The 14,375-nt window shown below is 38.4% G+C and overlaps 1 protein-coding gene across 2 annotated transcripts in view; it reads left to right on the top strand.

The window, feature by feature from the left end:
- PRKG1 (protein kinase cGMP-dependent 1) overlaps window positions 1-14,375 on the top strand; it is a 1,418,431-nt gene that overhangs the window by 898,711 nt on the left and 505,345 nt on the right. For both annotated transcript variants that reach the window (XM_005225353.4, NM_174436.2), the window contains 1 exon segment: window positions 3,375-3,480. In XM_005225353.4, the coding sequence (XP_005225410.2) occupies window positions 3,375-3,480 (106 nt within the window).

The raw sequence follows: 14,375 nt of genomic DNA, 5'->3' as shown, positions 1-14,375 counted from the left end.
AAAATACTGAATTCTGTGAACTTATTTTTAGAGATCATTTTTCAACACATGAATCATGATATGTAATAAATTCACTTTAGATATTTAAATGTAATCTTAGAGTCTGACTAGGCATATATATATATATATTTTGCAGGTGAATTTCATGTAAATGAATTATATTAATTAACAATTATACCCAGTGGTTATCAAATAAAAAGCAAGTTTCTTGAGTTGGGGGAGGTTATAAGAAACGAGACAGGGACTTTTCTATGAGGGAATATGGCACATTCTTATTTGAGGTAACATAATATAGACATTAGAGGTAATTGACAGTATTAGCAACATGTGTAAAGTGCTAATGAGTGACACAGATAGATACAGCTATAGCAATTCATAGGACAAAAGGTTGCTGATCAGGAGAGACCACAGATGGAAAATGGACTTGGAAGTGTGAACTAACACTAACAATGCTGCAGGTAACTTAGTACACACACATATCCCACTACTGCCCTCCCAGCCCTGCATCCCCCACAAGCTTTTGCTGTCACTCCCATTGCTGTCTTATTCACTTAGACCCTCCTCACTTCATTCCTGAGCTACTGTGGCCTCTGTCTCGTGCTCATCACTCCTTGTCTGAATCTGGGCACACAGTGTATGATCAGACAATTCTCCTCACGCTGAGCTTTCCTCATATTACCGCTCTGTCCCACGGTTTGTACATAAAGTGCATATTTGATGACACTAGTCATGGTCTGTATTCTGCTTGACTAAGGTGTTTGTGAATCCAATGTGTCCCTTCTAGATTAGTCTTTCTCAGCTATCGCCATGATCTTATCTTTGGGTTTCAGAGATTATAATAGAAGCCTTTATATACTGTTACCAGGGGTATTCATTGTGAAGTCTTTCTGTAGGGCAGAGCCTTAAAATGCATCTATGCTTTATTTCATTCTAACATTATGCTTCCAATCATGCCTTTGAGATGTGTTTAAAAAACCCATATCATAGTAAAGCTATTTTTATTGCTGCTATTTTTTAAAATAACACAATTTGTTGGTTATCCTAATTGGTCCCTTGGAGGGAGGAGTATCTATACTCAAAATACCTGGGAAACATTAAAAATGATGGTGAATATAGAAAATACTATTTTTTTTCTAGTAAGCATTTTACTTTTTTTAATTTCCCCATGGTGTGTCCTTTAAAATTGTGGTTCTTTTGTTCTGTTTTTTTAAGATCTCTACTAACTTCCTGTTGTTCATCAAATTAATCCTTGCTTCTTCTGCCTGGCTTCCAGGACCCTGCATCAGCCTGCTCTCAAATTGTGTAGCAGCCCTGTAGAAATCTCAGCCATTTCAGTATGTTTCTATCTCTCACTGGACTCCCAGAGCCCAGACTCATTCCTAATGGTGTTCTCGTTTATGTGCTTTCCCCACATGACTGCCCTTTGTCTATCTCTGTCCTAGTTCAACTTCTGTTGTTTTTCAAAGTTCTAATGAATCTTGTCAAGATTTTCTCAGTCCCTCGTGGTGGTATCATCCAGTTCTGTGGTTCATCTCAAGTAAACAGGTGTTCTGGAAAAGAGCCTGGATTCAACCGAAGGAACTAGAATGTAACTGGAGAATACCTGTGAGATGAGCTTTGTTTTCTGATGTAGGTTCATTTTTGAAGGCTATTTGGAATGGAGCCATGTACATACCAGTCCTTGCTGCCTTGTTCTTTTTCTACTTAACTGAACATCTGTTTTCTTCAGTAAAGAACTGGCTAAGGGAGAAGTCATGTTTTCTTTCTAAGCTTCAAATAATTGTTCAAGGAAAAATTAGGTAAAATTCAAAAAAATAAAGGTTTACTCTATTTACTCAATAATCCTTTTATCAGCTTTTCCCTCTGTGTGTTACTTCTAGCATCTTCCCTCAGGGCACATACATGGCCTACTTATTCCAACATTTTCTCCACTTCCTTACCCCAAATCTTGATCTATTGCATTCACTGGGCTTGGTCTGAGAACTGTGAAGAAAAGAGAACTGCATTCATTCATATTTCTATGTTTGATTCATTAAATTATGAGTGCTCAGTTATGTTTGACTCTTTGTGACCCCATAGATTGTAGTCTGCCAGACTCCTCTGTCCATAGCATTCTCCAGGCAAGAATAATGGAGTGGGTAGCCATTCCTTTCTCCTGGATATCTTCCCGACCCAGGGATCAAACTCAGATCTTCTGTATTGCAGGTGGATTCTTTAACCCCACACCACCTCATTGAACTATATTTCCCTATATATATAATGAGGGAACTATCCATTTCCCTCATTGAACTATAACCTGGCCCCATTCACTGGTCTTGCTCAAACCTGTGCACAGCCCTTCTCTACCCTATACTCTGTGGGTACGATGTATGCGTGCATGCTAAGTAGCTTTAGTGGTGTCTGACTCTTTGAAACCCTATGGACTGTAGCCCACTAGGTTCCTCTGTCCTTGGGATTCTCCAGGCAAGAATACTGGAGTAAGTTGACGTTTCCTACTCCAGCAGAACTTCTGACCCAGGGATCAAACCACGTCTCTTGCATCTCCTGCATTGGCAGGCAGATTCTTTACCATTAGTGCTATCTGGGAAGTCCATTATGAAAATTTGCAGACATACATAAAAATAGAGAGCATAGTAAAATCTGCCTGTTAAATACTCATCACACAGATTCAATTATCAACATTTTTAACATACTCTTCTTTTAAAAGAAAGTTTTATCTTAATATTTTTGTTTTCTTACACCGTAACATCTGTCTTTTTTCTAAAACTTGTCTTTTAGTCATGTACTTATTAGATCAAATGGTGATCTATCCTGTGGTTTTGAGTTTCTGTATTTAATCATTGTCAAAGCCAGTGGTATGGGAGAACAGAAATTAAAATTCAACAAACGTATCTAATATAGTTTTGTATGGTAACTGTGGGTGCAGGTTACAATTTAATTGTAATTATTATTTCTATTCTATTAACTCCTAAACCTGAATTTATACCTACATTTTTTACAATTAAAATATGATCATGTGAGTCATTAACACTATTCTGGTTAATTACCAAGTGTTACTTCTTGTGAACCTCTCTTCACGTGATTTTCTTTGTATACAACTAAATACTTCCAGTGTGTACTTAGACCTTATCATCCCTTGAGAACCTAAGAGTAACAGGAAGCTTCCTTATAGATAGTAATACTAGTGTTAAATTATGAACTACATTTTGTCTGTAAGAACTTGTCTTCTTAACTAAATAGAATAGCATTAGGATATTAGCTTTAAACGAAGGTTAATCACTTTCATTCCTCTGAATAACTCATTACTTTTACACAGTATAGTTCACTGTTGAAGTTCTCTAATTTTTGCCTATTTGTTTTTTCTTTTCCCCCAGCTCTTGTAAATGTGAAACTCTGGGCCATTGATCGACAATGTTTTCAGACGATAATGATGAGGACAGGACTTATCAAGCATACCGAGTATATGGAATTTTTAAAAAGGTAGGATGCTTTTCTTTTCTCCTGAGAGTGTTTTATTGTCTTTTCAACCTTTTCCTGAAATGCAGCCCAGGGAACACTTTTTGCCTTTATCTCCGTCTTATTAGCCTACTAATTTATGGAAGTACAAGATTTTGGACTGGCTTCTTTCTATTTCTGCTGCCAAATTTCATGATATGTGGTTAAGTCAGAACTTCAGAGTTTCATTCAATATTCTGTTATAGAGGAGAGAAACAAGTGAGTATCTGCATGAACAAAAAAGGATATTGAGGTCATCTCTATTTATCAGTTAATATATTGTAACTCTTCTCAAGCAACCCACAGTATAAGACTGAATCATCTCTTATATGAAGTTTCATATTAAAGATCAGATGACTAAGTTGAAAAAGTTCCAAGAAACAGCTTATTATCCTTTAATCCTGAATTTAATTTCCAAAATTAAATTCATTTTATGTTGCAGTTCTGAAGTATCAAAGGCTTTTCGTGTCTTTATATTATCATAATAACTCAATATACCATGGCAATTGGAATGAAACACCAGTTTTCATTTCTTAGGAATATACTGGTATTCATTGAAATTAATTTGTCTCTAAGCTTATTTTAGAGAAACTATATTATTTTGTCATTAAAAATAATATTGACAACTTTGCCTTTTTTCAGAAAGTAGTTATTTTGTACAATTTTTCTTTTGAAAATAGAATCATCTTTAAGTAGTTATATATAGAGTATGTGAGCTAAATGGGGGTGCAACACCAATTAAGATTTCATTTTCATTTTTGAGAGCTAAAATGTTAAACTGGCCTTTTCATTTTATGTTTTTATTTTTGGCAAATAAATGACCTAAGTTAAACTAAAAAAATCAAATTCATACTTTGCATCAGTGATACAAAAGTTTTAATAGATATTCATTGAATTTTCTTAAATGCAATTGTATACTTGGATATTTCTTTTGGTTTGTTTCTGATTAACTGTTCATATATTTTTCATTTCCACATAGTTTTCTTTATATTCTTGCTAAAATTCAAATATGTCAAGTGATAATGTGTTAAAAAAATTACTGTGTTGGTAGGGTGTCAGTTTTTTATCTCAGTGTGATTTAGTGAAACACTTAGGAAAAGTGGAAATGGGAGTTTCTGTTTAAATGTTAGTATAGTTCACAAGGAAATGATTCAAGTGCCAAATGATATGGCACTTGTATTAATATACATATAGATATATGTTGATATGTGTATTGATATATAGATGTGTGTACGTGAATGGAGAGAGATGGAAGGAGACAGAATGAATATTCACTGTAAGCCTCTATCAAAGTGCAAGTTACTGATTTTCTTGTGACATAGCCCTGAAACAGAAAGATCCCAATTGGTAATCAGTGAAATGCTTGTTTGTGGGACAGAACTCACTATTTGTCTCACATACCTAGGAGCTGGGTACTCACCACACTGACTTCAGCTTCCATAAGTTTTCATAACAAAATGGAATTGTGGCAATGCTGTCTTGCATGACACCAACAAAAACTTTTTAGAGGCACAGTTCCAGGAAATTGGAGATGCCTCCATGCTCCGTGTGTGTGTGTGTGTGTGTGAGTGAGTGAGAGATTCACCCTGGATAAACTTTTAATTTTGTAGTCTCAGAGCTGTTCAAATTTGTCATCTACTTTGACAATTCAAACCTTAAGCCACAGAAGTTGGTTTTCTAGGATTTGTGAACATTCCACGTTGGTCATCTTAGAGCAAGTGGAGTTTAACTGATTTAATATAAAAGAGGCACTGACTTTGATGTCACTTTGCATCTGGCCACTCTGTGAAACATCAAGTCCACACCATTTGCATATGCAGTACTGGGCTGGAAGTCCAGAGAGATGACACAGTGACCACTGTTGCCTCGGGCTGGTTTTAATCTTCCTAAATGATGACAGTGACCAGCTGGCTCCCTCTATAGCCTTTCAATGGCTGGCAGTTCCTGCTGAATTAGCTATAGCCTCATTAACTGGTTATTTAAGGTCCTGCCCCAGCCAGTGGCTCCCTGCGTTTTCAGCCTGGTTTCTTCTTGCCCCGGGGCAAACCTAATGATTCCAGGTGCTCAAGCAGACCCTGTGCTTTTACACAGCATCCTGCCTCTGTTGCCTTTTCCCCCACAGTCAGTGTTCAAGTCTTAACTAACTAAAAGCTTCCCTTTCCATATATACTCTTGTTTCTACTGAGAAGTAACCTCTCCTTCCTCTGAAGCCTCCTTTCTACCATGTTTTCTACTATATTATAACCTCACTACTAAGCTTAACTCTACTTTTAAGCTATAAACTTTTAAGGACTAGAGCTATTTCTTCAGCATCTTGATACTCTTCTTCGGCACAAAGCTTGTCATTTTGTAGACAGGCATTTTATAAAAGGACAGTAAGTGTGGGGCAAGTATGTAATTTGCAGGGCCCACTGGAAAATAAAATTCAAGGCTCCTTTTGCAAAAGTAGGGAAACATTTCAAGTCACTGGTGGCATAGTATTAAACAAAGCGTAGGAATTGTCTAATCTTGCTGCTGCTGCTGCTAAGTTGCTTCAGTCGTGTCCAACTCTGTGCGACCCCACAGATGGCAGCCCACCAGGCTCCCCCGTCCCTGGGATTCTCCAGGCAAGAACACTGGAGTGGGTTTCCATTTCCTTCTCCAATGCATGAAAGTGAAAAGGGAAAGTGACACGACTCTTAGCGACTCCATGGACTGCAGCCTACTAGACTCCTCCGTCCATGGGATTTTCCAGGCAAGAGTACTGGAGTGGGGTGCCAGTGCCTTTTCCGTCTAATCTTGGGTCCTGCACTATTATCCTAGTGAAATTAAAAGTGAATAATACTCATTCCTCCATTTTCCAAAGTTAATGTGTTCTGCCATTTATTTGGCAAAGCTGTTGAGATGCCATATATTCTCCAAGGAAATGATAGATCTTGTCAAAAACTAAGATGATCAAAATTGAACTTGCCTATCATAACTTCAGAATTATTCTTATTTCCCTGTGTATTGTAGATTTTAAAAATTTGCTTAGCACTCTTTTACATTATGTAAAAGCTTTAACATTTTATATAGTTAAGTCAACCAAATTTTTTTCCTTTATAGTTTCATGTTTAGAAAGACTTATTGTGTCATAAAAATATAGACTTAACTCTAAAATTCTCTGCAGCAGCATGTGTGTGTGTGTATGTGTGTGCATGTGCATGCGCGTGGAGGGGTGTTTTTGTCTAGTGCACTTGCTAAATATAACTTTGATCTGAATTTTTCTACTATAGACACATGCACTATTTTGTTAAACAGGTAAAGCAATTGTGACACTATAAGGAAAAAAGAAAAACTCTGGGAAATGGTTTTAGAACCCATCAGAATTCTTTGCAGTGAGGGTCTCTGTTGGACATAGGAATGCCTTCCTGATGAAGTGATTTCAAGGGTAGAGAGAGACAGACTGAAAGAGAAAAGATTCTGTTATCACTGCTCATCTCCCCATGCCACTCGTCCTTACTTTTCTACACAAGCAGTAAATTTGAAGTATAGGAAAAGGGGACACATCAGGCACAGAAATGCAGAGCCAAAATGCGAGGGTTTCTTTCTTACAGTCAGTTTTTATTTTCATTTCAGGGTTTTAACCCATTTTATAGATACTAGTCATGTGGTTTGGCCTCCATTTTTGCTATTAAATGCCACATCAAACGTGGTTCTGGTTCTTTAATGCTGTTAGTCCATTCTCTTTTATGCTTATATTTCACATTCCCTGATGAAAACACAGATGTTCCTATGCAAGCATAGCAAAAAAAAAATTTTTTTTTTTTCACGGAGCAGTGCTACGAAGCGAGGCACGGTTTCTGTAGGTCCGGTGGCAGTTCTGTCAGTTGCCAACACTTTCCAACATTTGGCTACTGAAAAATGGACTTGTTTCACAGATGGATTCTGAAAAACGAGCCAAATAACTGCCAGAGTCAATTTGTGTCACTTTTTCCTGAGCATTTTCTCTGTGCCGCTTTTGGCACACACATCTGTACCCAGAGGAGCGTTAGAATGCAGCTGTGTGACCGATGGGATATACTCGTAGGAACTGGGTTTTCTGTTCGTCCCAAACTATGCTGCTGCTGCTGCTGCTGCTGAACCTCCTATTTATCTTAATGCCTCACTGACAAATCAGAAAAACAACAGGGACTGTTTGGAATTTAAATTACTCAGTCAAGCCTGCTGATCCTCAAAAAAAAAAAGTAAAACTTTTCTTGATCCACTAAGGAATCTTTTGTTAAGGCAGGTAATTTTGTATCATCATTCTGCATAAAACCTTTCCATGACTACTTCTCATTCTTAAGATAGAGTAGTTCTTTGGCATTGTCTCCAAATCCCTGTTTCCTTTGGCTACTGCTCACCTCTGCAGGTTCATCTCACTCTCCATCTTCTTCCTCATCTTCTCATTGGCTCTTTGCTCTAGTCACATTCAGTTCAGTCCAATTGCTCAGTTGTGTCCGACTCTTTGCAACTCCATGGAATGCAGCATGCCAGGCCTCCCTGTCCATCGCCAGCTCCCAGAGTTTACTCAAACTCATGTCAAGAAGAAGACTGGACTTCTGGTAAATCATAGAGCTATGCTATGCTATGCTAAGTCATTTCAGTCGTGTCCGACTCTGTGCGACCCCATAGACGGCAGCCCACCAGGCTCCCCCGTCCCTGGGATTCTCCAGGCAAGAACATTGGAGTGGGTTGCCATTGACTTCTCCAATGCATGAAAGTGAAAAGTGAAAGTGAAGTCGCTCAGTCATGTCCGATTCTTAGCGACCCCATGGACTGCAGCCTAACAGGCTCCTCCGTCCATGGGATTTTCCAAGCAAGAGTACTGGAGTGGGGTGCCACTGCCTTCTCTGAATCATAGAGCTACAGTGCTGAATTAATCCTTCTGCCACGGTTTTCTTGTGGAAAGCCCTGCTGCACATTTTGGTGCTGTGTACTGTGTTAGTCTCTCAGTCAAGTCCAACTCTTTGTGAATCCATGGACTATAGCCTGCCAAACCCCTCTGTCCATGGAATTCTTCAGGCAAGAATACTGGAGTGGGTAGCCATTTTCTTCCCTGGGGGATCTTTCCAACCCAGGGATCAAACCCAGTTCTCCTGCTTTGCAGATAGATTCTTCACTGTCTGAGCCACCAGGGAAGCTCAATATAAAGGTTCCTTATTCTATATGCCCATTCCTAGGGAGTAAGGCCAAATCTGGTTTGCTATTCCACCTTATCCTCTAAAACAATAATACTTGTATACACACCTAACGTAATTAAATATGTTACTTACATATGTGTATTAGAAAAGTAAGTAATATTGCTTTTAAAAAAGCAGTATGACTTTTCTTCTAGAAACTCCTGCTAACTTTTATATATCAGTATGGCCTTCACTGTGAGGATAATTTCATTTTGGTTTGACTGTGACTTCAGCCTCTACCCCAGACCAAAACTTGTTGAATCTTCTCTTTAATTGCTTTACATTTCTCTCATCCAGTAGTTTTTGCCATACCTGCCATTAGCAGGTGCCTACATAACAATGCATCTTCATGTCTGGTCTGATATAGCAATAATGATTGCATTTTAGATTTAGAAAAATTTAAGACAAGATAGTTTCATCTCTGTTGATATGTTATAGGTATAGCAGTTGAGTCTTAGAGCCCAGAATAAAGTCATATTTAGTTAGAAAACTTAGAACCCAGGCTTATGAATTCCCCATCTGAGTATCCTACAATATATGGACTCAAGTTCATAGTTTGTATATTATGAAGCTCTTCACTGTAGCAAGCTTAACATGAGAGTGGGTTGGTGGTATTTTTGCCTCTCCAGAAAGATAACTTATAAAAAAGTATTAATTTGTTATCATATAGACATTTTTCTATACTCTTTATATATGTATTTTATTTTTTGGACATCCCTCATGGCATATGAAGTTAAAAGACACTTACTCCTTGGAAGGAAAGTTATGACCAACCTAGACAGCATATTAAAAAGCAGAGACATTACTTTGTCATCAAAGGTCCATCTAGCCAAGGCTATGGTTTTTCCAGTGGTCATGTATGGATGTGAGAGTTGGACTATAAAGAAAGCTGAGCATTGAAGAATTGATGCTTTTGAACTGTGGTATTGGAGAAGACTCTTGAGAGTCCCTTAGACTGCAAGGAGATCCAACCAGTCCATCCTAAAGGAGATCAGTCCTGAGGGTTCATTGGAAGGACTGATGTTGAAACTGAAACTCCAATACTTTGACCACCTGATGTGAAGAGCTGACTCATTTGAAAAGACCCTGATGCTGGGGAAGATCGAGGGCAGGAGGAGAAGGGGACGACAGAGGATGAGATGGTTGAATGGCATCACTGACTCAATGGACATGGGTTTGGCTGGACTCCGGGAGCTGGTGATGGACAGGGAGGCCTGGCATGCTACATTTCATGGAGTCACAAAGAGTCAGACATGACTGACTGAACTGAACATGGCATATGGGATCTTAGTTCCCTGACAAGGGATTGAGCCTGGAGGAGTGGAATCAACCATTGGATTTCTAGAGAGGTCCCTATACTCTATATGATTTAATTTCAGCCTTGGGATAATGAAAACTTAAAATGCCTTGCAAGTATTTCTTTCTCTGATCCAGTTTAAAAATCAAAAAAATTTTCATATTCTTAACTCAATCCAGTAGGTCACCTTATTTCACAGATTTTTATTTTTTATCATATTTATAAAAGAACATAGAGATGTAGAGTTCTTAGAGTAGAATATAAACTTGTAAAGGATATAAGAGTTTTCTCATTCCACTAATGGGAGAGCCAAGACCTAGGCTGGTTATGGAAATTGCCCAGGGTCACACAAGAAATTGATAGTATGGTTAACCCTTGAACAATGTGATGATCGGGGCACCAGCCCTTTTGCAGTCACAAACTGGAGTATAACTTATAGTCAGCCCTCTATATGATTCCTCTATATCTACCATACCACATCATCAGTTCCAACCAACCATGGGTTGTGAGACATTGTAGTGTTTACTGTAGAAAAAAAAAAAAATGTCACTGCTGTTCAAGGGTCAACTATATACTGATCAAATTCTCTGCCCTAAAGCAAAGCTGAAATTTTGCTATTGTATAGAATGTCAGCTGTCTTTTGTTCAAAATCTCCAGAGTAGAACTCACCATGATCATGACTAAACATATGTTCTGGTGTTTCACAATTCCTCTAGGATAGGTGTTAATGTTCCTGCTAAGATTGGTTTATTTGCCATACAAAGAGAAAGTAACTGCATATAGCTACCCTTGTAATGTCAGTTTTGAATGGCAGATGTGGGGTGCGTCTGGAAATTGACGTTTTTAACAAGTTCTCAGCGGATGCTCATGTTTTTGGTCTGGGAACTACTCTTGGGAATCATTGATCCAGTGTATAAGATGAAGGTAGAAATTATATTTCAAATATTCCAGATGTTTGTATGATGTGTTAGGAAAAGAATATGTTTCGATTTTGGATTCATTTATATATATGTAAGCTTAGACAAGTTTCTGTATTTTTTTTAAATGGAGGATAGTTGCTTTACAATGTTGTTAGTTTCTGATTTCCTGTGAAGTGAATCAGTTATTGATATACATATATCCACTCTTTTTTACATTTCTTTCCTATTTGAATCACCATAAAGCACTGAATAGCGTTCCCTGTGCTATACAGTCTGTTCTCATTACTAACCTACTTTATACATGTATATATGTCAACCCCGGTCTCCCATTTTGTCCCACCCTCCTTCCCCCTTGGTAACCATAAATTTGTTGTCTACATATGTGACTATTTCTGCTTTGCTTATAAGTTCATCTGTACCATTTTTCTCAGAGAAGGCAATGGCAACCCACTCCAGTACTCTTGCCTGGAAAATCCCATGGATAGAGGAGCCTGGTGGACTGCAGTCCATGGGGTTGCTAAGAGTTGGACTCGACAGAGTGACTTCACTTTCACTTTTCACTTTCATGCATTGGAGAAGGAAATGGAAACCCACTCCAGTGTTCTTGCCTGGAGAATCCCAGGGATGGGGGAGCCTGGTGGACTGCCGTCTATGGGGTCGCACAGAGTCGGACACGACTGAAGCGACTTAACTGCAGCAGCATACCATTTTTCTAGATTCAGGCAAGTTTCTTTAATCTGACTAAGTTTTTGCAATCAAAAATAGGGGACCCTCCCACCATGAAGAAGTAGAATTAGGAATAAACAAAATAGATAATATGAGCAAACAGTTACTGAATATATGCCAAGCAGTTTTGAAAACACTCTAGATGTATTAACTTATTTAATCCTCAAGAAAAGTCTTTAAAGCCAGTGGTTCCAGAAATGATACTTAAAATTGGCCCCATGCTGCCTCAGTAACTCCTGGATCCTCAAATAGTAGTTCCCACCCATTGCTACCCTTCTCAACAAACTTAAATTTACTTTGCTTGGACATTTGGGCAGTTATTCTTGGTTTATCTGGGTTTCCAATTTACTGCATTTTTTCTCTAATAGTCCCCTTTCCCTAAACCTCAATAATTTATTCCTTCCTCCTACCACCTAGGATGTTGTTGTTTAGTCACTAAGTTGTGTCCAACTCTTTGTGACCCCATGAATTGGAACATGCCAGGCTTCCCCATCCTTTACCATCTCCTGGAGTTTGCGCAAATTCATGTCCATCGAGTCGGTGATGCCATCCAACCATCTCATCCTCTGTCGTCCCCTTCTCCTCCTGCCTTCAATCCTTCCCAGCATCAGGGTCTTTTCTGATGAGTCAGCTCTTCACATCAGGTGGGCAAAGTATTGGAGCTTCAGCCTCAGTCCTTCCAAGGAACTTTCAGAGTTGATTTCCTTTTAGATGGACTGGTTTGATTCTTTCCTGTCCAAGGGACTCTCAGGAGTCTTCTCCAGCACCACAATTTGAAAGCGTCATACCCTGCTAGGAAATGTCCTCAGAAATAAAGCTCCATATTAGCATAAGAGCTGTCACTTTAAGTGGTGATGAATACAATGGTGATGATGTGTTAGAATTGCATGGGCTCAGTGATGGAGCCTTCAGCTGTTTAGAAATCTACCATCTGTATGTAAGGAGGCACCATTGTTACTAAAATGGATATTAAATAACCAAGAGCTCAGGATTCAGTGTCTTCTGGCTTCAAAGGAAAGTGCTTATGGCTGGAAGCTCCTTTATACCCTCCTACATAGAGACTTCGAAGCACAGATGGTAGTCTTTAGGCAGGACCTGTCCTTGCTTAGTTAGGCTGAGTTCTGTGAAATCCCTTTCAGGAATTGCCCTATTTGGACATTTATTGATGGCGTATTGTTGGTATACTTCAGCTGGAAGAAATTATGCTGCTACTCTTTTGGGCATAAATTATGTAAGCGACAGTAATATAGTCGGACTGACTTTTGTTGAGATCACATTCGTGTAAGATGAAAATCACAAACCCACTTTTCCTAGATTTTACAGGGAGAGATGGCAAAAGAAGATGCATATGAAAATAATTTTAGGGATTTTAGATCATTTTTTTAAAATTTTCAAAAAATAAGTGACAGACCTTTTTAAGCTCTTAAGCTTTGAGCTTTAATAAAGCTTTTCTAGATGACCGTGAAACCTGCATTAGAATTGAGCTTGGCAAAGCTGGCATAGTTTTAAGGGAAATAATGTGATGAATAAATGAAGAGGCACTTTCTCACCCCATTTTCAAGTTGGCCTGCTTACAACCCATTTCATGGTAGCAGATCCATTCTCATTAAAGATGACACAGGGGCAGATATATGTAAAAGTGACCATTAATTTCATGTTGTCATTTAGCATTTGCACAAATGTCTCCATATTGATGCTTTTTTTAAAAAAGAAAAACAATGTAATCTGTTATTTGCATAATGACATAGTGATGAAAATTATTCATCTACAACATTCCCGTATAGGTACATTCAGTTCCACATGTGTGAACTCCTTCTAATCCTTGCAAAAGATAAGATATCTGATTTAAGGTGTTTGTGGCTGAAATTTCCCATTTAAGTAGGTAATGACTCATATAGACAGATCCTGTTTGTTCCCAGAGAAAACATGTCCCTGACTAAGGGACTTGATATCAATACTAATCAGTCCATTATGCTGTTCCTTCTTGAGTCTGGGCTTGAAAGGATGCATCCCTTCGGTGATCAGAGTCTAACTTTCCCTCATCATGTCCCTAAGGATAGTTTCTCAGCACTTTGGGGTTTAAAAAGCAATAGCAGTATGTTAAAGCAGTTTAGTATTTCTCCATTTTCTTGCTGTAGTTTTGATCCTCATAAATAATTTCTGTTGTGAAGCTTTTTTTTTATTGAAGTATAATTGATTTTTATGGGCAGAAGAGCCTGGTGGGCTAGAGTTCAGGGGTCACAAAGAATCGGACACAGCTGAGCAACTGAGCATGCATGCACACACACACACACACACACACACACACACGCACACACAGTTGATTAACGACTTAGCGACTTAACAACAATAGTTGTTTTACATTATTAGAGGCTTATACTTCTGTATTTTTGATACTGAGCCTGCTTATGGTCCTATCTTTGTAAAATATTTTGTATGCAAAGGGTCTGGTACATTTGGGAGGGAGTTTTTTTTTGTTTGTTTGTTTTTTTCCATCAGGAGAACTGTTCCTCAATGAACAATTCAGAAGGAGTCCACAAACTTTTAGGGAAAATAAGAAGATAAATTCTCAGATCCCAGCCACATAGATTTCTCCACTAGATAGAGAAACCTACTTCTTCACAATTGGAGAGAAATCTGAGAATCTGGAGTGTGGATGGGGAAATGCTGTCAAGGAACAAAGTAAACATCTGGGTGACTTAGACAAAGTATGTGTCTCAGCTTATATGTTTTATCTGTCTTGGGAAGACGAAA

Source organism: Bos taurus, chromosome 26 (genome assembly GCF_002263795.3).
Source record: "Bos taurus isolate L1 Dominette 01449 registration number 42190680 breed Hereford chromosome 26, ARS-UCD2.0, whole genome shotgun sequence".
Classification (NCBI taxonomy): domain Eukaryota; kingdom Metazoa; phylum Chordata; class Mammalia; order Artiodactyla; family Bovidae; genus Bos; species Bos taurus.
The sequence above is the reverse complement of the archived record's forward strand: the minus strand, read 5'-3'. Positions and strand labels throughout refer to the sequence as shown.